The 26,256-nt window shown below is 49.2% G+C and overlaps 10 protein-coding genes across 10 annotated transcripts; 7 read left to right on the top strand and 3 right to left on the bottom strand.

Annotated features, from left to right (window-relative positions):
• Positions 1-1,320: 1,320 nt before the first annotated feature.
• Positions 1,321-3,519, bottom strand: ARB_00392 (uncharacterized protein; the record flags this gene model as incomplete). The annotated part of the gene is made up of 2 exons (XM_003013162.1): positions 1,321-2,142; positions 2,200-3,519. The coding sequence occupies 2 exons, from the start codon at positions 3,517-3,519 to the stop codon at positions 1,321-1,323; spliced, it is 2,142 nt and encodes a 713-aa protein (XP_003013208.1).
• Positions 3,520-3,967: 448 nt separating this feature from the next.
• ARB_00391 (uncharacterized protein) lies at positions 3,968-5,077 on the top strand (the record flags this gene model as incomplete). The annotated part of the gene is made up of 1 exon (XM_003013161.1): positions 3,968-5,077. One exon carries the CDS (start codon positions 3,968-3,970, stop codon positions 5,075-5,077), a length of 1,110 nt encoding a protein of 369 aa, XP_003013207.1.
• Positions 5,078-6,291: 1,214 nt separating this feature from the next.
• Positions 6,292-6,720, top strand: ARB_00390 (uncharacterized protein; the record flags this gene model as incomplete). The annotated part of the gene is made up of 1 exon (XM_003013160.1): positions 6,292-6,720. One exon carries the CDS (start codon positions 6,292-6,294, stop codon positions 6,718-6,720), a length of 429 nt encoding a protein of 142 aa, XP_003013206.1.
• A 428-nt stretch (positions 6,721-7,148) lies between these two features.
• Positions 7,149-9,389, top strand: ARB_00389 (uncharacterized protein; the record flags this gene model as incomplete). The annotated part of the gene is made up of 6 exons (XM_003013159.1): positions 7,149-7,801; positions 7,854-8,418; positions 8,487-8,590; positions 8,649-8,826; positions 8,890-8,973; positions 9,036-9,389. The coding sequence occupies 6 exons, from the start codon at positions 7,149-7,151 to the stop codon at positions 9,387-9,389; spliced, it is 1,938 nt and encodes a 645-aa protein (XP_003013205.1).
• A 764-nt stretch (positions 9,390-10,153) lies between these two features.
• Positions 10,154-10,786, bottom strand: ARB_00388 (uncharacterized protein; the record flags this gene model as incomplete). Its single annotated transcript, XM_003013158.1, has 1 exon — positions 10,154-10,786. One exon carries the CDS (start codon positions 10,784-10,786, stop codon positions 10,154-10,156), a length of 633 nt encoding a protein of 210 aa, XP_003013204.1.
• Positions 10,787-11,677: 891 nt separating this feature from the next.
• Positions 11,678-12,172, top strand: ARB_00387 (uncharacterized protein; the record flags this gene model as incomplete). Its single annotated transcript, XM_003013157.1, has 1 exon — positions 11,678-12,172. The coding sequence occupies one exon, from the start codon at positions 11,678-11,680 to the stop codon at positions 12,170-12,172; it is 495 nt and encodes a 164-aa protein (XP_003013203.1).
• Positions 12,173-13,135: 963 nt separating this feature from the next.
• On the top strand, positions 13,136-14,905 carry ARB_00386 (uncharacterized protein; the record flags this gene model as incomplete). Its single annotated transcript, XM_003013156.1, has 2 exons — positions 13,136-13,295; positions 13,383-14,905. 2 exons carry the CDS (start codon positions 13,136-13,138, stop codon positions 14,903-14,905), a joined length of 1,683 nt encoding a protein of 560 aa, XP_003013202.1.
• Positions 14,906-16,571: 1,666 nt separating this feature from the next.
• ARB_00385 (uncharacterized protein) lies at positions 16,572-17,575 on the top strand (the record flags this gene model as incomplete). The annotated part of the gene is made up of 2 exons (XM_003013155.1): positions 16,572-16,838; positions 17,015-17,575. The coding sequence occupies 2 exons, from the start codon at positions 16,572-16,574 to the stop codon at positions 17,573-17,575; spliced, it is 828 nt and encodes a 275-aa protein (XP_003013201.1).
• Positions 17,576-17,631: 56 nt separating this feature from the next.
• Positions 17,632-19,740, top strand: ARB_00384 (uncharacterized protein; the record flags this gene model as incomplete). The annotated part of the gene is made up of 2 exons (XM_003013154.1): positions 17,632-17,863; positions 17,954-19,740. 2 exons carry the CDS (start codon positions 17,632-17,634, stop codon positions 19,738-19,740), a joined length of 2,019 nt encoding a protein of 672 aa, XP_003013200.1.
• A 525-nt stretch (positions 19,741-20,265) lies between these two features.
• ARB_00383 (uncharacterized protein) lies at positions 20,266-22,073 on the bottom strand (the record flags this gene model as incomplete). The annotated part of the gene is made up of 5 exons (XM_003013153.1): positions 20,266-21,148; positions 21,216-21,358; positions 21,420-21,653; positions 21,718-21,822; positions 21,885-22,073. The coding sequence occupies 5 exons, from the start codon at positions 22,071-22,073 to the stop codon at positions 20,266-20,268; spliced, it is 1,554 nt and encodes a 517-aa protein (XP_003013199.1).
• Between the last annotated feature and the right edge of the window lie 4,183 nt (positions 22,074-26,256).

The raw sequence follows: 26,256 nt of genomic DNA, 5'->3' as shown, positions 1-26,256 counted from the left end.
GGTGGCTTTGGGCGTTACAAGCTCTCCGATATTGGAAAGGTTTCGCCATGTGTCATGGGCACTTTATATTCGCGGGCTCCGTGCCACTCCGTCCCCCACTCACGGGGAGAAGAAGGGCCCGGAGCCATCCAAGTTAGTGCATAAGTACAAAGATCGTAACTGACGGATACGTGTCCGTGATGTATTTCATCGGCACGCCATACATATAATACCAGGGGTAAATAAGGACGGGAAGCCGTTGGTGCATATAAGGTAGTCCGTACATATAATACGACGTACGCATATGCAGGGACGGAAGACAGGCCTGCTCTTTGACGCATATCAAAAGCAGATATGGCCGAGGGGAATAACAGATTCAGGGCATTTTAACTAGGGAATTAAAGCTGCAACGTACTGATCGATTTCTCCTAGCAAGAGGATTTTCGGTTTCTCAGCTGATGTCATCGTCGGTTCGACGCTCCTCTGTCTGATTGCGGTATAAAACCCCTGGGCCAAACTTCTGCGAACTATAGAAGGGTCTGCCTGCGTGGTCTAAGAGACTTTGCCAATAGAACAGGGCTGGTTGTTAATCAAGTTAGGAAGCCCAGCATCAGGATCTTGAGCGTTGATATATATAAATATCATCTGGCTGTCGTGGGGTGGCTCCATAAAACGATTTGTGGATCAACTTAAATAATCGCGGCCAAATCGAATCAAGAAGAATCATCTCTCCAGCAGCTCATTTCCTGACTGGCTCCGCGCTGTTCAGACGTGATTGTATCAAGCGTCTCGCTCTGCTCCAGAATTCGGCCGAGTCAGTAACTAATTCTTCGTCGATGTGGAATAGTTATAGTTATTATTTCTTGCAGCAAACCCAGTAGTTTGCTGCTCATTCGAGCTTATTTGCGTGTGCCTCTCTTCGGCGCACCGGAAGCACGCCAAAAAGGGGCTCCCTATCAAGCAAATAACGGTCGATAGTTGTTGATATTATAAGGATTTGGAGTTGACCTGGCGAGAGGCGTTTAACAACCCCGGAAAAAGCTGAATAACTAACTGCATTGTGTAGCTTAATGTATGTTGACCGTTTATTCTCTGTTGACATGAAGGCGTCTGCCATGCCGTGCAACTTTAGGCCTGTAGATCGTCATTTAGTGAGGATGGGACCCGCCAGATCAAATCTCACGGATGGGTTTAGGCGGAAGGGGGTCTGACGTTGAACACGGCGTTCTCCGTGAGTATAAGGATCCCCAGTACCCATGATTTGATTGATTGAAACTTGTATCATCACATATAAGCTGAATGGCTGCATGAAAATTGCCACCCGAGGAGGGATTGCATATATCACTCCTCAGTCAATACTCTAGTCCAGTCGAACTTTTTCCAGCGCTTTTTGAATCCGTCAACCCTTCTGTCAGTGCCGCTACGCCACCTCCCTTGCCGCTTGATCACCTCAGGGCCCAGGTCGAGCATGCCTCCAATAATCTCTCGAGCAAAGAGATCCCCTTTTGGCCATCGGTTAGGGTCTTCAACCACATGTCCTAACCCGCCATCAAGCTCAAACCAAACGTGGAAATATGGCATTTCCTTCGCTAGTGTGTTGCGGAACGCAAGCTTTCCGCCGCCTTGTCGGGCTTTGGCAAGTGTGTCAATGACCTTTTTATGCTGAGTCCATTCCTCATCCGCGGAGAGAATTGCTTCCCTGAAGAACGCTGGGGCAGTTTCTCCGAGACTATACGGCAATGGTACGGCTTCCATGGCTGCGTGTCGTTTCTGGCCGGGCCGGGCTGCATTCTCGTAAAAAATAACGTCTCGTCCCTGGTCGTGGTACAACCTTGTTAGACATTTCATAAAGTTCCGGATCTCCTCCCACTCATCATCATCACATTCTAAGAGGTTAGTCCGGTGTTGGATGGGTACGATGCATGTACTCCCTTCATTTAGCTCAGGCTCCGTTGGAAGAGTGAGGTAAACACGAGTTCCCAACGATACCACCGGCGCAAGGGGAGGCTTCCCAGTGTCCTCATGGTGGCACAAGGGACAGTTATCCAGAATGCGATTCATCTTCTGGAATTCACTTATTGATGCGTTTTTAAGGTTAATTTCTGACTTGTGGACTCGTTTCGCAAGCTTGGAAGCATTCTCATCCATATAATCAAGATCGTTCTATATCCAATTAGCATTTATAAACCATATATCACATAGAGAGCTACGGGAACTCACATCAAATTTAGCATCTTTGGCAATTCTTTCGGCAAATCGTTGCCCTTCTCCTGCGCCTCCACGGTTTCTGCGCTCTTCACGGACCATATCTTCGATGGTCATATCCTCGTTTTCTTCTACCTGGCCTCTCTCTCTACCACGTTTGGTTTCGACCGCACGTACTTCAGCCCGGTTACCCCCAGCCAACATGCGGTTGTCCATGACCCCCAGGACGACGATATCCGCTTCTTTTCGGTTTGCCGCTCCGGAAACGGCTGCATTGTACTGGGCTTCTAACTCAGCTGCATCCGATGCACCTCTTAGCTTCGCCTTCATCATCTGAGCCTTTAACTTGTTTAGAGCGCTAGCATCTAGCGCTGTGGTCTCCCGCGGAGCTGATTCTGTTTTCACCGGTTCTCCTTGTGCAGAGGGTTCAAGCTCCGGGGCTGGTATTGCGCTATTATTTCTCCTAGTTGGCTCCATGTCCAACTTTCGGGCATTAAACAGTTCCCCGGAGGGTTTCTCCTTCCCAAGGTAATCCTTTCCGTATCTCTCTCTCCGGTCGAGCTCAATTTCTTCTTCCCTGGCATTGTCAAAGAACCGTAGATCACCATATCGTTCCAGAGCAACCTCGTCAACTGTTTTCCCACTTTCATTCGCCTGTCGGTAGACCGCTTTGAGTTTCGTCATTCGCCATTGTGATCCCTCATCTCCAAATGTGTAGTCCACCTCCACTGGATCACTTTTCCGTGTAGTATCAGCGTCCTCCGCAACGTCAAGAAGATGGCGATTCAGCTCTTTTTCATGCAATTTCTGCCCAAAGTCGACTTGAAGCATCCGAGCTGCTGGTGTTTCCTGCGGCTTCTCCTTTGGCCGGTGTATATAATCAATGTCTTGAGCTGAAGGCCCTTCCATCCAGGAGTCCCTCTGAAGCTTAGCTCCAGTCTCCGATTCTACAGCAGGTTCTTGTGGCTCTTCTTTCGTATTATCTCTGTCAGCGCTTCTGCTTCGGTTTCTGTCTCCATCTCGGTCTCGATGGCGTCGTTTGTGCCGATGCTCTCTCTCCTCGCCGTTGCTCGTTGAATGCCGAGATCGTTTATGCCTGCGTCTTCCATCATCATCTTCATCCTCCTCTCGGCGGCCATGTCTATCATGCGGAGAGTGATGCCGGTGGTGGTGTCGATGGGAGCGGTGCTTGGAATCTTCGTCGCGGTCACGGTCACGGTCACGGTCACTGCGGTGTCGATGTCTTCGTCTCGATCTTTCATGCTCTCTCTCTTCTCTTTCTTTCTCTTTTCTGTTATTCTCCGCCAGCTCTCGCTCAAAGTCTTCCAGCGTCATTGTGTCCTGGGGAGAAGTTGGTCGTATGTGTTGAAGTTTGTAGATTGCTTCGGTAGTTAGCTCACAAGATTTAATCTGGAGCTTTGAGATGACGTCGCGGATCAACCAAATTTTGTTCTTCTAAATCTTTTTCTTTTTGGCCAAAATTTTGACAACCTCGAAACAACAGCTCCTATTGCGCTTGATCACAGCCATAGCGTCGGGTGTCTTCCTCTTTCTTCATATTAGAGAATACCGGGGCCTGTTTTATTACCTTTGACAACCCTTCTTCTGTTGGATTTCGCTTCATTGACCAGATCGCAACCATGGCAGCCCCGCCTGTCGCAGTTGTCTGCGTCGGGATGGCAGGTAGACCAGCTCCCTCTTTCTGATAAATAAGACAGTTGTGCTGCTTAAGACGGGAAACTAATGGTTGAATTACTGTATAGGATCCGGGAAGACGACGTTCATGCAGAGAATCAACTCCTACCTGTACAGCCAAAAGAAGCCTCCGTACGTAATGAACCTCGACCCAGCAGTACATTCAGTTCCGTTCGAGAGCAACATCGACATAAGAGACTCAATAAACTACAAGGAGGTCATGAAGCAGTACAATCTTGGACCAAATGGCGGCATCCTGACTTCTCTAAACCTGTTCGCCACGAAAATTGATCAGATAATGGGAATCCTGGAAAAGCGCGCATTGCAGGCCGTCACCCCAGAACAGCCTGCAGCTCCAAAGCGAATGGAGCATATACTTGTGGATACACCCGGCCAGATAGAAGTGTTTGTATGGAGTGCTTCAGGAAGTATACTGCTGGAGTCACTGGCGTCGTCGTTCCCTACGGTGATTGCATATATTATTGATACCCCACGGACAAGCTCGACGAGCACGTTTATGAGCAATATGCTTTATGCCTGTAGCATTTTATACAAGACAAAACTACCAATGATTTTAGTTTTTAATAAGACGGACGTGAAAGATGCCGACTTTGCAAAGGAATGGATGACCGATTTTGAAAAGTTCCAGGCTGCTCTAGCGGAGGAGGAACAACACGGTGCCTTTGGCGGCGGTGAGGGTGGTTCTGGAGGTGTTGGAGGTGGCAGCGGATATATGGGCTCATTCTTGAACAGTATGAGCCTGATGCTCGAGGAATTTTATCACCATTTGAGTGTGGTGGGAGTCAGCTCCATGACGGGAGACGGTGTAGACGACTTTTTCGCTGCAGTAGAGGAAAAGCGCAAAGAGTTTGACCGTGACTATAAACCCGAGCTTGAGAGGAAGAGGGAACAGAGGGAGAAAGAGAAGCTGGAGAGACGGGATGTTGAGCTGGGAAAGCTGTTGAAGGACATGAATGTTTCCGGCCGCCCAGCTTCGTCAAAGGAGAAAGCGGACCAAATTGAGACCATCTCTGATGCAGAAGATGATGACGATGAGGATGAGGATGAACGACCTAACCAGCGAGACGATGCCGGACTCTCACAGCGGTATAGCAATGCCCTGGCTGATTCCGGAGACGGTCAAGCCGGCGAAGATAGCAGTTTTGCACGGTACCTAAAATCATCCAACTTGGGATAGTTATGGTGGAAAAATGTATTTTTTTTGTTACCAGATACCTTGTATGGTGTAATGATTGCATGTTTATCTCTTTTCTCCCATACCTAAACATACATGAATATTGTTATTTATATAACTTTAGCTAGGCTTCTCGTAATACATATCAAGTACAAGTGGTAGCCAGGCAGTAAAAGTGACTGAAGATCGGTTTGAGTCTACCGGAACAGAGAGGAAATCTCTTCCTGCGCTCGGTGGGCTTGGTTCCATCTGAAGTCCTTTGCCTGCCTCCTTTCCCTTCCCGTCAGATAGAGGAACTCCTTCAGAGTCTTGAAAATGTTATAGGTGAAGTCGCCTGTTTAAGCCGTCTCATAATTGAATGTTCAATACCTCGCACTGGATTGGTGCGGAAGTATGTAGACTGCCCTCATCTCACCTTCGATTTTGTAGATCTCCAGTTCCCCTAGACCAGCTTCTCGACGATGGTTCTTCCTCCGGATCGGAATCAGCCAGTTCCTAAAGTTGGTATAAGAGTGTGAAGCCAAGTATAACTGTGATATCACTCGTCCCAGTTGCTTGAGTCCTTCACGGTGGTGGTTCGAATGGTCATTGTCATACTGGCACTGAAACCCTGAATATTGATAGTGCTGTAGCAGGGGTCAAGAGTTCGAAATACGCATGCTCGCCCGCTCTCTCGACTAGCGGACGCAGTAACGATCAAAACTGGTCAATTTGATGAGCTTGATGCTGCTTGATAGAACTTGACTGATCTTTATTAGGCGCAAACAAAATCTGTCATTGTAGAACATGAGCTGACTAACCTGTAACAAATTAACTTTTACATGACGTCATCCCCTTTTTTATCTAATGAAGAACAAGAAAGCCGAAGCAACAAACAGCAACAAAGCAACAGAAACGAATTCCTTGGTGCACAACGGCATATCACAGCCATAAGGCCCTGAATCCCTCTAATTAAGCGGTATATGTACCGGTTTACCCGACTATGGACGTTAGTGGTCTCTTGGAAATTACACTTTCAAGTTGGACTGCCCCTCCCCCGCTGACATTAGACACCAGGGCTTCTATCCGTACTCATATGGCACCTTTGCCTGGCTGGCCCTCCAAGGCACCGCTCTCCTGTTTACTCCGAAGCTCATAATAACAACACTGGTTGACGAGACCCGGCAGCCTACACGTAAGACTAAGCCGTTGATATCCCCCCCTGCTAGCTCGTTCAAATGCAACAGGTGCTGACGCAGGATGGAATCTGCCTAGCACTCGAGATATACTTTGCTAGGAGCTGCGGAATAGGCCAGGTATCGCTAGCCTTGATATTTCTGGTCCTGACTGGTGCATTACCACTCGCTTCTTCGTATTCAATCACTGCAGACGAGTCCGACCCCAAAAAAGAATATGCTTTCCCGATGCTCCTAATCAGCTCCGGCTTTCATGCAGTGGTAGCTGGCTACACATACTCATGGTATTCTGGCACGGGACAGATGGGCTTCGCAGCCGGGATGCTGGCGTCAGGCTTTTTGGCTGCCATGGGACTCTGGTGCATGCTGTTTGCCGGGTCGAGCAGGATCAGTAAGAGGACTGGTGCCGACAAAAGGACGTCTGGGTTCCCTTTCAAGAACGTAGAGGCGGATAAGAGGAAGAAGAGATGATTTCTGATGTGTCTCTATAGCATCTGCTTGATTAGCCAGAGCTGCCAATGCTGCTCGTTCTCGATAACTGCCTTCACATTCTAGCTGGTCTCTGCCTCCGCCTCCTATCCTGCAATTTCTGCTGTTGCCACTGTAGTTCATCTACTACTTATGTACTATACAAGTCTACCCACACACAGCCATACCAGCCCGTATCTCCCCTTCCCCCCTTCTGGAGTCTACATGGTCGTCCGCCTCAAGAAAATAAACATTTTAAGCATAACCAGCTGGCCCGGCTTGGCGTCCCACCCGCGCGAAGACGAGAGCAAGAAAAAAGTCACGCCGCTTCAACTGCGCCGCCCAGCTTTGCCCGCAGCCAGCAGCAGTCCACCCTCTGAAACGCTGCAGAATCCATCGCCAGTTTAGCCAGCGCCAGCTCCATCGTCACCATGGCAGACACCGGGCCGAGCAAGCTGCCTGGCCCCCACGACCTGCGCGACCAGCACGCGACAGCACCGCCCACCGATCCAGAGCTCGAGTCACAGCTTCACAGTCTCAATGCCGTCCAGTCGCTCGCCTCGCCCGTTGTCGACTCGATACAGCAGCATCAGCAACATCAGCAACAGCAACAACAACAACAAACGTCCGGAAGAGGCATATCGTCACGAGGGGCGTTCGACGCGGACTTGAACAATGCAGCAGAAGGACACCTCCCGCCAGCAGTACGATCTGCCGGTCATGGCCTGGAGCAGATCGAGCAGATGGACCAGGTGGACATCACATTCTCTGGTGACGGGATGGTGTTGAGCACTCCGCATGATGCCAGACTCTCACAGCACCCGGACGACGTTGCTGGCCATCAATTTGTATCGCCGACGAACAATGACATGCAGTTCTCACCGTTTACCCAGCAACACCTGCCACAGAACATGATACCCCATTTCCAGTCCCCGGGTCAGGCAGACATGTCTCAGGGGGGCAGCAGTCACGCCAGCGAAGGCCATTTCAAGAATATGAAATGCATACCTAACCCGCCGGACCTCCAGAAATGGAGAGAGAAGCTGTTCAACGTGGAAGACACGATTGTCTTGAGCGAAGAGGAGTAAGTGGTACTATATCACCCTTGTGTGAATCCAGTGGTTAACTTCTCCTAGGTTCCAAACATATTTCCCCCATGTAGATAACGTCTACTCCCACCGGTCCACCCAGAGATACAAGCGCAAGCCCTTTATATCCCATTACTGGGACTGTCGGCTAAAAGGACGCCCACCAGGAACCCCAAAGACCCATGACCCCAATAAGAAGAAGCGAAAGAGAACCGCTCGAGAGCGTAATCTATGCGACGTCAAGATAAAGATCACGGAATACTTCCCTGGCGCCATAAATAGTTCCCAAGATATTCCCTCGGGATTCGAACAACCTTCCCAGGCTTCTTCACCTTCTGATCTCCTGGTAGTACCTGGCTCATCAAACTCAAATCTAGACGGGTCTCAGCCGTTCGGCGTACTAACACCCAGTGCAACCTTGCCACCAGGCCATCCTGGCGTGGCCGGGGCTCGATATTACACAATTCAACGTGTAAATGGGAATGGGGGGAATGGAAGATCAGACTCCGTCGAAGGCCCACACCGGCATACACTTGAAGAAAGTGACCGGATCAAGAAGAATAGTGTGCAGAGGAATCTACTAAAGGAGGAGAAGGACAAGAAGAAGTCAACTGTACGTCAATATATTCCTTAGAAATCGCCCCGAATCCTCCGTTTTTTGCTGTTAACAAATATGTGTAGACTCAGCAAAAATCATACCATAGCCGTGCATCTGGATATGCATACTCCACTGTGAAGAAACATGCAAAGGAGAGCGACTTGAAACTTTATGGCAGCTGTTTCTGGTATGTTTTCCCGGTATCTATCGATTGCAAGACTGGCGAATTAACGGCTAGCCATTAGCCCCTTTGTACAGAGGGTATGGATTGCCCTTGAGGTCAAGGGAATACCATATCAGTACATTGAAATCGACCCATACAAGCAACCAGACTCTCTACTTGAAGTAAACCCTCGCGGCCTGGTGCCAGCCATTCGACATGGCAACTGGGGATGCTATGAAAGTAGTGTTCTTCTTGAATATGTAAGGCACTTTTAGCCTTCTTGTCTTGAGATTCCTATGTATTAACCAACATACTTCTATTAGCTCGAGGATTTAGATATTGGCAAACCCTTGTTACCCCCAGGAGATCCGCAGCTTCGTGCACATTGCCGTTTATGGGCAGACCATGTACGTATATACATTTTTGTCATTCATTCTCCATATCTAAAACTAACCATGTCCCATCTTAGATAAACCGCCATATAATACCCTGTTTTTACCGGCTGCTGCAAGAACAAGACCCAGGGAAGCAAATTACGATCACTGAACAACTAAAGGACCATATAAGCAAGCTTGTCAACGCCTCGCATGTCCATGGGCCGTTCTTCCTAGGCCGCAGCATCTCGTTCGTTGACATCCATTTTGCTCCATGGATGCTAAGGCTTACCCGGGTATTGAAACCTTACCGTGCGTGGCCTGATCCAGAAAGGGGCAGCAGATGGGCTGCGTGGATGGAAGCAGTGGAGTTAGATGAACATGTTATGGCCACTACGAGCGCCGATGATTTATACTTGGATAGCTACCAGAGATATGCAGGTGAGTAGGAACGATTCTTCCATTTCAGCCTCGTCAACTTGTTAACTAAAGTATATTGATTGTCTTACAGAAAACCGCCCAAACACATCCCAACTAGCTAATGCTATTAATGCCGGACACGATTTACCATGAGAGGGATGAATGCAGGAATTGAGGAGTTTAGTAGTGTGATATGACGGACCGCCATTTTGTATCACCAATCGTTAGTCCCAACATGTATACCATTCTTTAACCAAGGTTCAGTATAGTATAGACTGCAATGCCTTTATTCCGCTGTATAGAAGAGGTGAAGTTACCTCTTATTCAACATCGCAATGTAACGCTCATTTGTGACAGTTCTTAAAACTCGTGGATGAAGAGGTGTCCGCTATGGGTTTCGTGCATACCTCCCATCTCCAATCCAAAATTTGGGCAGTAGTATGTCGCAGCCTATGTTCCGCCCGTAGCTTCTTTCACCCATCGTTGCAGGATGCGAGCTGTCGGTTTATATAGCCTTTTTGGGCAATTCTCGTAGGGTATCTTAGCATAGACAGGGCATTTTTGCTTCCTGGCGACTGGGAAAAGCCTGATATGCCGATGTGTCCAACGTGGACCAGCGAGCAGCTTGAATGCCCGACCTGGTATTGGTGCATAATAAGTATTTCTCCTGAATATGGAGCTGGATCGGGCGCTGTGTCAGTACTGACACTCTCTTGGAGATACACCCGTGGACTCGTCTCGGGTTGTTGCAGGTAAGACTTTGTATCGTGTGGATATCATCTGCACCCTTTTTTCAACCTCGTCCACCCCGTGATGGAAAACCACCAAATCCACCTCTTCCACTAGAATCTGGTCCTCGGGGACTCCTGATGGGTGCTTGCAGTTGAGGAGATTGAGACTGCATATCCAGCTGTGGCTGTGAAGATGCTTCCCTACTAAATTCACCTACTGCGCGCTCTTTTTCCTTTCTCTGAACATAGTTCGAGTTTGTTCTTGGGGAGTAGTTTGGGTCGAACAGTCGGCCTTGTGTTTTGGGAGATGCATTGGCATTATCTCTGTCTCTTCGTTCTTTGTTTTCTCGATTGCCTCCGGTATTAGACCTGTTATTTCGTCCCCGTTTCTTTCCCTCACCACCTTGATGTTGTCCCTGGCGCGGTGGCGTGCCGTTGCCAGGAGATGATGCACCTGAGCCTGGAGTAGGGCTACCGAACAATCTCTCACGAACCTCTTCGTACTTGCGTTGCTTTTCCTCCCGTTCCTTTTGAGCTTTTGCGACTCGCTCTTCGTACGTTAATTGTCCAGGCTTTCTTTCAAAATCTTCATCGTCATCGTCATCACCCTGACCTTGGTCTTGTACGGACAGTCCCTGAATGCCTGATTCAAGTTCAGATCGGTTACTCTGGGGTTTGCGCGCAAGAACTTTCATGGGTACTTTGTATTCGGACTTCAAAGGAACCGTAGACCGAGACTCGAGGAAGTGGAACGTTTGCGGTGTTTCACTACAAAAAAAAACTCTTTATTAGGCCCAGAGCAAGCAATAGTTCAAAAGATTGATAGGTATCTCACGCTTCGGCCCATAGCTGTCGGTTAAATTCAGCATGTTCTGCCCGGCGCTGGGCCTTTGCAGCTCTGGCGGACAGCTTCTTCTCAGGTACTGGTTCAGGAGCTTGCGACGGTTTCTATTTCGCAATCAATGGTCAGTATTGATTGTTCAATGATACAATAATACTATTGTTTAAAAAAAAAGCTGATGGGTAGGGCAATACATCTGCAATGCTCTCCCAGTCCGCGTCCCACGCATCCGGTATTTGATCGGCTCGATTCATGGTACAACTAGAGGGTATACAATAAACCTAAACGTTATTATACACCACAAGATCCCTTTCTATATGTTCTATATCGCGGTGTATGATCCGACCAAAGGCCTTGCTGAAGATTCTCGTAAGCGGGGGGCACCGTAACAGCCGAAGGGGTGAAGGGGCACTATGTTGCTGGGTTTATCCCAAGAGAAGAGATAATTGTAGTATTCAAAAGCAAATCAAGAGTCTAACGCTTGCAAAACGCCTGGTGAAATAGTCACAAAATATCCGGTTTGTTTGCTGTCTTCGACTTTGTCAACTTTTCAGCTTTTTCAAAGCCATAAAAAAGTACATGTCACGTGATACGTATATCGATAACGATTTCGATGACGACGAAACGACGAAAGCTGGTAGAGACGACGCCACTACCAAACAGCTTCCCTAGGAGACTGGAGAAAGCGAAACTGCTTTATATTAACTGAAGAAGGCACTTTTCCCCAGAAGATAGACTATCCAAGATGGCAGGTAGGGGAAGTCACACTCCCTGGTTTACTAAGGGAGAAGCTGACCTTTGTCTAGACGACTTCGACTCCGAGATGCTCTCTTCGACTTCATCGTCTCCCACCCCAGGAAGTCCTCAGACACCAGCGGGAGGTAACGGGACAGCCAGGAACAGTATACCAGCAATGCCAGAGCTATCGCCACCCGGGTCTCACGGACCTGCGACTCGAGAAGTAGCAATGACAGGCTTTAACGAGAATCTCAAGGACTCCGCTCCATTAACCAGCATCTCTGAGAAAAACGACGAGGAAACCGAAGATTCCACGAGTAATTTGCCAGCAGTACTGCGAGAGGAACCTGGCGCATCGTGGATGAACAAGAAGGCGGACGAAGAAGCGAAGAGGGCACTCGAGTTCGTTGTAGACAAGGACTTCAGCCTCAGTATGTTTATCTGGACGACTCTTTCTTTGCCTTCAGTATCCCGCCATAACTGGCCCATCGAAGACGTTTAGATTTACTAACGGTTTTCTGGCAATAGGAGAGTTTGGAGACCCGTTTGATGATAGAGGTGTAGGCCGATGGAAGACGAAATGATAAACACAGCATTATGACAACGAATAAATGACCCTTTTTTACTTTCTACGACATGATATAAGGCACATTGGAGCGGTTAAACAGATGCAAAGTACATGAATAATACTCCGTAGCTGGCGTCGAGATAGTCGATATGAGAAACTGTGGCTTGTGATGGGGGGCCTTGGTTGGCACGGCAACGGGCTACTAGCAGGGGGTAAAAACATCATCATGGAGAAGCAAAGGAGGAAGAAAAAAAAAAAGAAAACGCGCCAAACCATCCAGGCCGATGACTGAATAAGTTCAGAATAACAAACATCCTATCTTCAGTTTCCTATCACATTCATTACTGTGGACTTGGTCTTTCATCGTCGACTACGGAGTACATGTTATTATACACATCCTCCCTTTACACCACTCCCAAAAAGTCAGCCAGCCGGTTTACAGATAACCAGAATAAGCAGCCCCTTTACCTGCGGAATTGCAATTGACAACGAACATCTATCACTATAGCGAATCTCTATTCTGAAGGCTATATCTACTTCCATCATTGTGCAAACAGTACAAAATGCGTTCTCCAAGAAGGTACCTAACGCTTCCACAAGCTTCACAGTTCACTGGGATTCTCTGCCTCAGGCGCAGGCTCCGATTCACCTTCGCACCCATCCCTCACTCATGCAAAGACACGTCGACAGCAAGTGAAGATCTAATAATAACTAAATTCACGCTGTAGGAAGAATCGCTTGTTCGATCACGACCGCTTTAGGTTCACTCCGGAGGCAACGTCGAAGAAACCAACTCGCCTCTGGGACCGCAAGCCAACAACGCCTGTCCTCCCACGGTCCAAGACACAGAAGATCTGGAAGAGGTGTACCGATTCTACGTCATTGGAAGTGAACAGCATGCACGACATGGATGCGTTTTCTACAGAGATCAACTTGGCCGCGACTCTGGCCGCGCTACGTGGCGTGAAGAGGTTGCGACTGGCCTATACCCCAGAGTGTGAGCGTGGACGGTCGTTTTTGGAGACAAAATGGGAAGCGCAGACGGAAGACCGACGACGTGAGTGGTGTATTATTATTGCGCTTGCTGCGACTATCTTCGCTGGGATGACTTGATGATGGAGGGTACTGATTTGTTGTCATTTAGGAAAATACGTTGCGCCAGCGGAGAGCGCGCAAACAACGGCATCGGTCGACTTCCTACTTCGAGCGAAGGGTGGGACCGAAGGTGTTGAGGTGTCCGATGAAGAGCAGGGTCATTGTAGTAGCTCTTACAACGAACCCAGAGACGTTCCTCAGCCGGAGGAGACTGCACAGGAGGTCAGAACAATGCCAGGAGAAGTCAGCCAGGAGAAACCGAACACAGTCCGTACAGAATGCCAACCAGATGATGGCAGAGAACTCGAAGAAGAGACCTTCTTTGATGCAGTAGCGGAACCCATGGCCATCATGCCGGAGCAAGGGGCTATCCCCCTTCAGGTCTCACCAGTGCGGAAGATAGCTATTCTCGACGGCGACGATGCAGAGGTTATTTCTGACTTCCTCTCCAAGGCACGGGCTAAGAGAGCTGCCAATACGCCGGTGAAGAAAGATGCTGGTGTTGACCGTCTGCCGGAATCGCCAACTCCCACTGCACGACGCATACTGGAAGCTGTGGACGGGAACTCACCTCGTTCGCATAGACGACAATTGTCTCCTGAGAAGCTACAGCTTCCTGACTTTTGTTTTAACCGACGGTCGCCCCGCATTGTTGCGTCCAAATCAACGGACCAAAAACCACCGTTCGAAAACGTCTGGGATGGCTCAATTGCACCCAGCTCTCCTGTTGTTGAAGTAACGGTCGAGCATGCCCGGCATCCGCCCAGGGTCCCGGACCAGATCCCAACACGCCGCCGAAAGGGCACTGAGTTCGTTTTTATGCAGCGAACGGACGACCAGCAGACAGCCCTTCTGACCAAGGCGAACACGAGATTGAACAAGGGCAGCAAACCCCCACACAAATTGTTGCCAATTCTCAATAAAGCGATTGCAGCGCTGGGGACGGATCCAGAAGATGGCCAGCATCAACACCGAGACCTGTCAAAGAAACAAGTCAGATGGAACGACGCTGCCCTAGTCGAGTACTGTGGGGACAAGAAAGTCCCCGAGTTTGACTTGGAGGTTTACCAGAACTCGGAGGCAATCGAGCGGAACCTGCGTTCATCCAGCAGACGCAACAACAATACTAATACGAGCAAAAATGAAGAGCATCCGCCTGAAGCGACGGAAAGCTACAACAAGCAAGGGGATCAACCGGCTCCATTCCTTGCACCTATCGTAAAGATGCCCGCTCCAGCAACCCCATACCGCTCCACTCCCATGCCGAGAAAAATGCGGAAACTGGTGGGCGCAAAACACCTTGACGTTCACCCAAACGAAGGGGAAAGCCCGCCAGTCACCCGCATCAACTTGTCTATGAAGACTGCGGGGGTGTTCCCCGGCACTCCGCTCCGACACAAGAAGACGTTCTCGTTGGCCCAGGGGGTTCCGCGGACTCTTTCACTAAAGCCGACGAAATCAACCACGTCAACCTCATCAACATCGATGGCTTCCGGATCTGGATCGGGATCTGGCTTAGGATCCGGCCTTGGCTACCCAACCGTGCTACTCAGGAAGCAAACGAAATCATAGCAATGCGTCGTACGGCGTACCAGGGGTCGTGAGAGCCGTAATAGGGAAAAGAAAGAAGAAAGGACTATTTTATCTTCATGGGGGGAAGATTAAACTTGAGTTAAAGAGGGCTGAGCAGGGCAGTGCGATACTGAATTCATTCCATCTTGGCTTCTTTATTTGATTCTCTCATGAGGGCATTCTGATTCAGGGTTTGATTTGGTGTTACGATCAAGCATTGGCGCGTTTTTCGTGAGAGACAGCTAATTGATCCCTCGGGCAGGGGGAGGAGTTATGGGGGTTTTTGATAACTTTTTGATACCAGGACAAATTGCAGACATTGAGGCCACATTAATAATTCAGATACCTTTTTATCACTTCTATTTTCCATAAACTAATTGTCTAGAAGAGACAATCTCTTCTAGATCTATTCTATCTCTATCAAACGGAGTACTCCAGAACTGACGTTGTTGACAGCGAGGGTAACACAGCCCCGTATACCCTGTACGCCCATTACTGATCCCTGGTGGCCATGTGCTTTGTTTTTCTCGAGAAAGCAGCGCCTTGCCATGGCTACTTTGACTTGGTGACACGTCAGTTTGCATGCGATGACGCAGGAGGCACAAGCCGATCCTATCACGGCGAACTATAGCAGTATCGTGGATTGAAGGTTGTCACGAGGCCGTCAGGTACCCGGCTATACATCTGGAACAAGACAAACGGAAAAAGAACCAGGTGCAGTCGAGCTGAGCTGCCGGCTCCAAAGCGCTATCATGTAACTAGCCGTGGACAGTGAATAGCCAGACAGGTGGTACTCCGTAGTGAGGAGGTCGATTTTATTGATCTTGGCTTGCAGAGAGCCAAGGTCCTAGTCGAGCGATCCAGGGGGGTTCCAAGGAGTGACGATACAGGGAGGGTAAGCGCAGAGATGCAGGGTTTGGCCGGTCGACATCGAAATTCGCCTTTACCCTGGTAACACTGCAGGCCCAATCTGGTACCGAGCAGCATCTGATATCAACATCTGAAGAGATTCTCACTTCTCACGATGTTTTTCTTCCAACAAAGACGTGAAGATGGAAAAAGATAAATAGAATAGCTAGGGCTAGACCAGGTCATGTGACAAAGCTTGGTCTCCCGCAGTCCCAAAAAAGTCAATTTCCACAGAAACAAAACAAAGGAGAGAGAAGAAGATGGAGAAGGTTTCCACTCGTTATTGTACTATCTTTTTCCTGCTAAACCAGGTCTCACGGTGTCTACTCCGTACGGCCTCAACATATCTACTTGCTTGTCTTTTCTCCTTCTTCTGCTTCTCCCACTTGATCCTTTCTCTGCTCTGCTTTCCGCCGACTATGACGAGCTGCGTACGGAGTATTATGTCATCCAAACCGGCGGAGTGGGCCGTCTCCCGATCAGGACTAGCGTGACCCTGCGGTTAATTAGAGTTTTACACCAGAAGTGCGCCCGCCGTACCAGCCGGTAATTTTTGTTACGTTGCGCTCGGCGGCTCTTGGGGGGTGGTTCGCTGCAGCATAAGCCGCCGACAAAGGGCCAGGCAGAAGGGCTAGCTCGACGAGGACGGCGCAGACAGGCAATAGTCTGCACAGGCAGCGCCGAGAGCGGTGTGACTCCCTTTCTGGCGCTGTGCTATGCCGGTGCAGGCTGTAGTCGCTGGAGATAGTTCGGCGTTATGGGAGTGACGGTACGGGGACGGCCTCAGGCATGTCAGGTGACGCCCAAAAGCTCCCTCCACTATGCGACCTTGGCCGTTTTTCTTCTTCTCCTCCTGCTAGATGACACTTCATCTTCTTCCACTGCAACTCCAGGCATCCTCGTCTTCTTCTTCTTCTTTCACTTCGTCTGTTTACTTATCAGCTTCTGCCTGGCCTTCTATTTACTCTACCATCTGTTCCAATACAATATCCTGTACGTCTGCTTACTTTATCAGGTATTCCAAGTCAGTCGCCTCCTTGCCTGAGGATCAGATCCTCTCGCCTCAACCTCTTCCTCCGCTTCCGCTTCCTCCCTGTCTCTGCCACCCCTATACCTCTGCATATACGTCTCCTGTTTGTCCGTGGGATAGCAATAAGGCACTGCACCGGCTTGGCTCGGAGGTCGTGTATAGATAGACAGTTCGAGAAAGACGCGGTCCAGCCAACCCAAGAGAACACAACCAACCAACGAAAGAGAGAGAGAGAGAGAGAGAGAGAGAAGAGAGAAGAGAGCGTCAGTCTCGCAGATATATTGGGAGAGTCTCCAGTTGTCCTCCGTCTCCGTGTCTATCTCTGCCTACGTGGTGTCCTGTGTTGCCTGCTGCTGGACTCTTCGCTCATATCTGTACCTTCCTGTTGCCTCTTCCTATCCTGTTATTTTATTACTCTTCTCTCTGTTGTCAGGTTGATACTGCAAAGCAAAGAAAAAGATCAATCTATCAAGAAGAAAGTGGACAGCAAAAGGAAAACGAAAAGACAAGAAACAAAACCTAGTAGCTGTTCTGCTTTTTCATCTCTGTTCTCTGCTCTTGTTCTGCTCTTCTTTTTGCGGCCAAAATTTACTACACAAGCCAAAAGCCACAATCAACACCAACAACCGCCACTCCAGCTCAAGCTACCAGCCAAAGAAAAGAAAGAATCAAACAGAAAATCAAGAAAAACAAGAAGAAGCGGTACTAATCATCATTATCTGGAGCTATAGACCGGGCCGGCACATAGAAAACTATTACCATCCAGTATACTCTCCCGTACCATAGCATGACTCCCTCTGACCTCGCCCACCAGCCCAGCCCTCATCCTCCCGCGCTGCCCGTCTCTGCCCTTGACCAGGATAATGATATCGATATTCCCGATGCCGATGACGTGGAAGATATCAAGATAGCAGCCGCTCACAAGAGGCAGGACTCCTTCAGCTCCCAGGCTCGTTCACACTCTCGCTCCAGCAGCATCGGAGGTGCCTCCTTTGGCTCCATCGAGGAAGACAACACCGGTACATCTCCTTTCTGTGTCGTTCTTTTAAGAATTTGGTCATATACATATCCGCGGAGTCCAGGCTAATTCGATCATGATACGTGTGCAGGAATCGCTCAGTCCTTTGTTGATACCAAGGAAAGCAACTCTTCCGGTGACAAGACGCATGCCGCTGACTGTTCAGCTAGCAAGGCCAAAGAGCTCAAGGCTCCCATCCCCGATTTCTGCTGCCCCTGTGGAACCTTTCGAGGATGGAAGCAGATTCGTCTCGGCGGGAGAAAGCTGAGCAGAAGCTACAGCGACCTTCGTCTGCTTGGAGGAACCCAGGCCAGAGGATGGGCATGGGAAGAAGAAGTCCCTAACCCGGAACCGCCAAAGGCGCAACAACAGCAACAGCAAAATGAGGACCAAGAAGATGTGCTAGAAATGCGTCGTCCTGCTCCCAGGGTGACCAAGAGAGCCTGTCTGGAGAGACTGCCGGTTGAGATACTGGACGAAATTATATCACACCTGGCTCTGGATATTCCACCAAACGGGTATACTCCTCGAAATGTCGATTTGATATCCTGCCTGTTGACCTGCCGAACTCTGCACTCGGCTACCCTGGGAGTGCTATACAGGCACATCACCATTCCCCACTCCATCATCTTCTCCAAGGCTCTTAACCATATTCGCCAGTATCCCTCTCTAGGCACCATTGTCAGACGACTGGACTTTTCACACTTTACCTCTGTTGGCCTCGGACGCACTCAGCAGATGAACGTTGAAATCCAGAACCTCACTGCAAAGACTCTGCTCCAGTGCCTTGACCTACTGCCAAATCTCAAGGAGCTGCTTCTTCAGGAACATGTCGAGGACGACGTGGACGGAGATGTTGTGCGCAAGATCTTCATCACCAAGACTCTTCTCCGCGCAATTGACTTCTGTGGCTGCTCCTCTGCCAAATTCTCCTCTGGTTTCCTCAGTGCTGTCACGCAGGAGCCCGAATTTCCCAGTGTCCTCCCAAATCTCCGTCGTATATCCCTTCACGAATGTACTGGGCTGCCCGACGAGGCCTTCCAGTCTCTTCTTCCCCGTCTTATCAACCTCACCCATCTTGACGTTGCTCATACCCAGATCAGCAATAGCACCCTATTCCTGATCCCGTACACTGCTCGGCTCACCCATCTCAACATTTCGCGATGCACCAAACTCACCGGCCCAGAGGTTGTCCGGTTCCTCTCTACCCACCCGGCAGTAACCTCTTCTCTGGTCTACCTCAATCTCATGGTCGACGCTTCTCGTCATCGTATCCTCGAGGAGGCGGATGTACCAAATCTCCTACCACACCTGAAATCCACCCTCCGCTCTCTCAACCTGGGAGGAGCCCGTATCACCTCCGCACACATGCCTGACCTCCTCAGGCTCTCCAAGCATGTCGAGGAATTAGGCCTGTCCTCTGCAGACCTCACTCTCGACGACATCAACTCCTTCTTTGCCCCTCCGCCATCTTCAGCAACCGGCTCATCCAACGCGACTCCCTGGCAGCCCTCTCATCTCCGCTACCTCGACCTCACTCGTAACCCGTACTTGAATCAAGCTGCGCTCTTCAACTCCAAGTCTTGTTTGCTGGTGACTCCCCAGAGCTACCCCTTACTCGTCATTGAGATGAGCGAGCGTATCATCGCCCCGCTGCGTTCTCGCAGCAAGTCCAACAACAACCGTAGCGGATGGGTTGTCCGCGAACTCGGTAGGCGAGGCTGGTATGTTCGCGAGCCCAGTGACGATCCCTCTATGCCTGTTGATGACGGCCAGAGAAGCTGGAAGATGGGCGCACATTGGTGGGGAACCCGCAAGATCCCTGTCTCTGTGGGCGACGTCGGCGGCATCTATGGACACTACATGTTCAAAAAGTGATCAACCAAACGCCATCTTATCCAAATCATGACAAACAACATAACATAATAATGGAAGGAAAACAAGAATCAAACCACCAAAAAAGTGTCTGGGTTTACCTATGGTTCCAGGAGCAAGCGAAATGGAGTTTGTCAGTTATTTGTCTTTCTTCTTTCCTCCTCTACTCTTATTTTTCCCCATGCATGCTTTTGCCTCTTGTCTGAGTATCCCTTTTTCCTGTGCTCCTATTGTATCATTTTTCTGCATGACAGATGTGTATAATGGTGTATCATGGGCATTGTGGTTTTGAGTTCATGATATCCCTATAGTTATTCTGTATCTCTACTCCGCTTGCTTTGACTGTTTCTTATTATTCTTTTGTTCTTACTTGTCGTTCTTATCTCAAATTAATCAGTATATTTACTCAAGCCTATATCCCTCCATCCTCGGATAAAAAAAACTTGGCGTCAAAAGACAGGTATCATTGCTAATCATATCATACGTACATACTGCAACTATCTAAGAATATACAGAAGTGTACACGGTTCAGTCTCCGTACTGAACAGTATATTCTATATTTTTCTTGATAATTAACTTGGTTTTATCATCGTTCCAATCCCCTTCAGGATTCGCTTCTGTCCTATCTCCTCCCCCCGCAGTGATAGCGGTAGTTATTGTTGTTGCAGCCGCAGCCGGCGGGTCGATGATTGTGTCTGACGCCATGGGGCCAGGCCCATGTATCGTCCCGGCTCCAGGGACAGAGCCGTGAGAATCAAAGGACCCAGGACCCCCTTTCTCGCCCCTATGTAGGAACGGCACTCGGACTCCACGACTTGAGGTGCGTGTGTGGGAGTGTTTGGATATTTGATTATGTGGGAGCGACGGCACTGGTGGTGCATTCGCGTTTATGGATGTCATTTCATGATGTTCGTCCGATGATTTCAGACGTTGATGTTGTGCTGTAGGTGATGTTGGAGAGAAGAGTGAAAATCGAGGAAAAGAGTGCTGGCCGGACTTAGCCTCCTTGCCCGCCAATGATCGGGATAAAGATGTAGAAAGTTGAGTCTTGCGTGGTTTTTGCTTCTTCAGACCGTGTTGTGAGCTTGTACCTGTGTAAGGCCTGGAGAAGCTTTGCTCTTTCGATCTCGATGTGTATGTACCACTTTCAAGATCGCGAGAGTAGCTGTTGTCAACGGTACTTCCGTTGCTGTTATTTTTGGAGTTTTGTAGCGATTGGTCGCCTGCTGTGCCGTAGTTTGTGCTTACGGCTGCTGTGAATGGCTTGAGTGCGAAGATGGTGCAGGCGATCACATTGTAGTTCAGGCTGATTTGGGTCCAGACTGATGAATCGATTAGATCCAGGGTGAGATTCGTTTGTTCACCGCATATGTCAAGGTAATGAAGCCGTATTATGGCTAGAGCTATTATTCTATGGGGGTGTGCATTAGTTTTAACTAGTCAGATCTTCGAATTGCGCTGTTCTAGATGAAACTCACGGTAATCGGGCAGCAAAGGCGCTGAGGACCACGATTTTTGTTCGAAATCGCATTTGAAGCTCTCTGATGAGGTGGACCGCAAGAAGAAATATTATCACTTCGGACAAAACATCAAAGGAGACGATGAATCGCCATTTGACAAGCTTGGGTAGATATGTCAGCCTTTACTATGCATATTTAGACACTAAATCGAGGGAAGCTTACCTTGAGTTTGCAATAGGAGACGCTAACGGCCCTGACGGTGTGGGTATCTAGAATACCACTCCTGATACCGACTGCCATGATTGAGCCAATAATCCATAGTGTACAGTAAACAAGTGTTCCCAAGGTAGCACGGTTATGTGTTTTCTTGGGAGTCAATTTGAGAAATATGCAAATAACACAACATTTTGCAAGGTAAAGAGTAACGAGATATAGAATCTCGCTGGAGAAAAAAGCCTAACAAAGAGTAAGCTGGAGTTCTCCCAGAGGCCATATGGGTATATCAGGAGTAGCTACTTACCCGTCGCAAGGTCACTAGATTGTCGTGATTTATTAGGTCGGCGGATGTGCCAAACCCCTTGGATACGGAGACGAATATTAATATAGACTGACACAAAGCGACAAACTAGAAGTCCGTATGTAAGTAAGGATTGCCATACTAATAATTGTCACAGAGTAAATACTTACTGCTGAACCCAGAAGAAAATAGTCATCTCGCCCATAGTGTGGGTTGATGGCAAGATGAATGTACAGTCTGATCAGTAGACCGGTCAAGGTGACGGCACCTGCGATCGCGCCAGCAATGACGACCAGGGACCCTCGGTGAGTAGAGTCGAGTGGTAGGAGAGGCGGGGACTGGTAGGGTAGTAGAGCCATCGTAGTCGCTGATAGTGGATCACCGGCGACTAGGAGGGGTCGCAAACGATATCCGAGCAGGAAAGTCGCTTGTTGAATGTCTTAAACGAAACACGCATTCCCCTCCAAGACAAAGATCAGTGAGAATCAAGACGAGCTATCCATTCCGAGGAAAGGAAGCACGAAGGAAGCGAGAATATAACAAGCGTCAAAGGTACGAGCAACAAAACATGTCTTCGTCTTGGTCGTGCCTCGCAAGCGTATAACTATAGATCTGAGAATCGAAAATCGGGAGGGAAAGGGGAGAAAACTAGAGGGCTAGGTTCCGTGATCCGTATATATGTATACCAGCGCATGCGACACATGCAGCCCATACACCCTTGGTATGGTCATCATGCTCCAGGCAAGAGTTGCACAAAGAATGAAAAAAAGGCGAAAACCGTAATGCCGGATCGTCTTCCGGGCTAGTTACGATAGCCAGTTAACGGAAGGCATGCAAGCCGAGGCAGATCCTGGTCCTTGGGCAGGCAGTTCTATTTTTGTTTTTTTTTCTCCGAGCTCTTTATTTTCTTTTGGGGAGAGGAGAGTCTTATTTTAGGGGGTGACGAGAGTGATATCTTGCTTGACCTCCCCGTCGAGAGAGCGACTATCAAAGAGGTAGCGACAGGGGGGGAGCGGCACTAAACTGTAGCGGTCACTAGTGGATCCCTTGGCGGCAAAGCGGGAGGTGGGCCTAATGGACAGAGCTTAGGTTTGATGACTCATCCTGATCCCTGGGTCGTTTTATCGGGGCCCTGAACCTAAAGCCGACGTCCGTTCTTTTTTCTCGCGTAGGCACATCAACTAAACACCGTCAGCTCTGCATCGTTGACGCTTGCAAATCAAGTTGGATATTAACGTGCTGCATCAGGGAAAAAGCAAGGGGAGAGGGGCTGAAAAGCGAGAGCCAGACGGCAGTTGGACGACAGGTCGATGGCCGCGTATCGTTATTTCTGATGGGTTCGATTCCTGCCCCAGACTCACCTGATCCCTGGGTTTTGCTTTTGCTCTGCAGTGTAACCAGCCTCTCATTCGTGGGGCTTGGTGGTCTATCTCCTGTGCCTCGCAGCCATCAATTTTTGCCGCTCTCACCTGCTTCTTCCTCCATCTGCCAGCTCTGCGCTTCCACCTCCCACATCCTCAATACCTGACGTGCGATTCCCCTTGTTATCGTCGTGGTCCAAGAAAGGAACTCTCTCCGGACTATTAAAACCTTAGTTTTGCTAGAGTTCCGTTCCATGTACGGAGTAGACAAAGCAGACTCGATGTTGCGTCTTCTGGATAATATATAAAATGCAAAATAAACATCCATACTCAAACACCCATGAGGTTCTTTATATTAGTACGAAGACATGGAGAATCCCTGCCATGTATCTGCACTCCACCACGATATAACGTGCAGCTTGTGTGTGTGCCCAGAAACCCGGAACAGGAAAACAAGGGGCGGCTTAAACAGCCTGGGGTGCCTTGTGGGCTGCTCAAGTAGCAGTCATATTCCATAGCCGCGTTTTCCTCCTTGCGCTTCTGAAATGGACTTGCTATTGTCGAAAAACCAAGGCTATCTCCTACTATTACCCTGTGCCTGCGAGTCTCTTCCATTTGCGGCTTAGCAGGAAGCATTCACATGCTTGGTCTCCTCCTAATTTTATAAGGTTATTTAAGGTAGGAAAATATGCCTCAGGCTTCCATCCCTCCCTTGAATGCTGAGCTGGGATTTAGTATTGGTCGAGCCGTTATCTGAAAGCCAGACTGGATACTGCCTGGTGGAAAGACTTGTTGTCAATCCTGGTCATCGATTGGTGTCAGCCAGCATGCCATCTTCCAGTCATGGGAAGAGGTTTTTCTGGGATTCCCAGTATCTGAGCTAGCTTAGCACACCGCCTGCATCAGTCTCTCTGCAGACAACCGGTTTAGCCTCTCCATGCAGTGTACGGAGTACAACAGAGTACTTTTGGTTCAAATCCTGGTTCAGACATAGTGTTCCTTATTTCACAGATACTCCGTAGATTCCCTGGTATTAAGACTGCGAGTGAGTCTCGATGGGTACACGGGGCCCTTATCTCGCCTAGAGAAAGGTGATAGATTCGAATAACACGCTCAGGCGAAGTCTGTATGGAGAACTTGGGATCTGTCACCTACAAAGGGTTCAACCGCAATAGTTTCTCATCCCTTGGCTCTCGGAGGCTCAAGACCCAGAGGGGTCGACCCTGAAAATCGCCGTCTCTCCTCGTGGATTGGATCTAGAAACATTCTTGGGAGAGGCAATTTAATGTTTGTGAGCTCGCATGTTTCTTTAACAGGTCTAGAATACCGAATCGTAGCGGAGTCAGTCAATCCTCTGTCGTCGTCCTCGAGTCGAGAAGACGAAGCTTTCCATGCTGGGGCGATTGAGATGAGATTGAGCGAAGGGAGTATCGCGTATTGCGATATACGATGTATTTATCTTATTCGGACCTTCTATTGGCCTAAAGTCTGTTTTTATTACTTAGTCATCAATACCATACACTCTGTAATTATCACGAGCTCAGCGAGCAACATCAACGACACAACCACATTCCAACCATGTCACGGCAATGGAGGAACAGCCTGGAGGGGCCATTTCGTCGCTCCGTTTGACCATGCGAGAGGATGATATCGGTATGGATAACGGGTGCAAAGTTTTCCTAATATCGCAGAAGGCCGTTAGAGTTTCCAGGGTTATTTGGCTCGAATAAAGACTTCTCGCATAGCTACTTACGAATCAACAGCCATCCGACCAGTCGCACCGCATCCCCCGAACAAGATTCTTTGTCCCACAGCTGGACCAGCCGCGGGATGGAGAAAAAAGAGCAAGGGGGCAAGGAGCGCGGATGCAGACATCCGTTATGCGCACGGGACGGGACTCCCAGCGCTATGGTGTGTGATGGCCCAGGGTGGCCATCAGGGGGGGCAAAGGGCTTAAGTTGGCTTCGTGGCGGTTGACAAGGACGCCTTCTGTCCTTTGGGCAGAGGACTGATCAGATCTGATCGACGCTTGGCTCGGCTCCCGGTTGGCCATGATGCCTCACTCAATTACTCTGATTAGGGGGCAAGGGTCAAGATAGTCGAAAACCCATTTTCTTTCCGCCGGGTCCAGCTCGTGTTTGGCCGGTGAATCCTGCGGACGGGCGCTTGGTGGGAAGCCTGAGAGCGTGCGCTTTGAGAGCTCTGATATCGCTTAGCCAACGCTGTCAATAGTTCATGGCGTACCGAGCGCTGTGCAGAGTGCTATTTTCGTCTCCCAGTGGCTAAACTCCTGGCCTGGGCTGGTGAGAAACAGAGACTTGGCTCTTCAGCCGGGCTTCGTGTCTTTGCCATGCAACAAATCGACTCTGGGATCAGCCATTCCACAGGCACCCCTAGTATGCGCAACGAGTTTATTTCCTTGCATGGGCTGGGACCCTCGAGGGATACCCGCATCGTCGTTATGCTTCCTCTTTCCTTTTTCCATCCCTTCTCTTCCCCCCCATCCCTTAGTTTGGAAAATAACCATTCCAGCCCACGATAACAACATAGTGCTATACCTCGTAACATTATTTTTAAGAGAGGTCACTTCGCCCCGTGGTGCCTGTGTCCCCATTATTGAACTTACGATGGTGTTAATATTGGGCAGGTTTTTCTTCTTTTCCTGTCAATGTTGCAGGTTTTCCACGTTGTTCAAAATTTCCGATCTTCGCCCTCTTTTCATCCATCATCATTGTGATTTCATTCCTTCGCAACCTCCAGTTCCCCAACCACTCACTCCCTTGCTCCGTCCTTCCAGTCTGACGGTTACCTTACCCATCCCCGTCTTTGAGGGTCCAACGGCTAAAACTCTATTCTGCTCCCACCCTTTGCCCCGGAAGCTGTGAATATCAATCAGTTCAGGGAGAGATATCGTGCTGTATCTGGACATCCCAGACAGACCTAAGCAAAGATGTCTTCCGACTCTATTTCGACAAAGCGGTTGAAGAGCGCTGAGGAGAGTGTTGGACATCCAGAGGAAGCCTTCACGTATGACGAACAGCATCAGCATGTGCCAGCCAAGTATATGGGCACGTCTCGAGATCGAGATGATATGTGCCAGCTGGGAAAGACACAGGTCTTGAGAGTAAGTCTCCTTTGCATTCAGCCATTGACTTTTTTCTCCAGGAACCAAAATTAATCT

This window comes from Trichophyton benhamiae (genome assembly GCF_000151125.1).
Source record: "Trichophyton benhamiae CBS 112371 chromosome Unknown contig01356.0, whole genome shotgun sequence".
NCBI lineage: Eukaryota > Fungi > Ascomycota > Eurotiomycetes > Onygenales > Arthrodermataceae > Trichophyton > Trichophyton benhamiae.
Note: the sequence above shows the minus strand (reverse complement) of the source record. Positions and strands in the feature narration are given on the sequence as shown.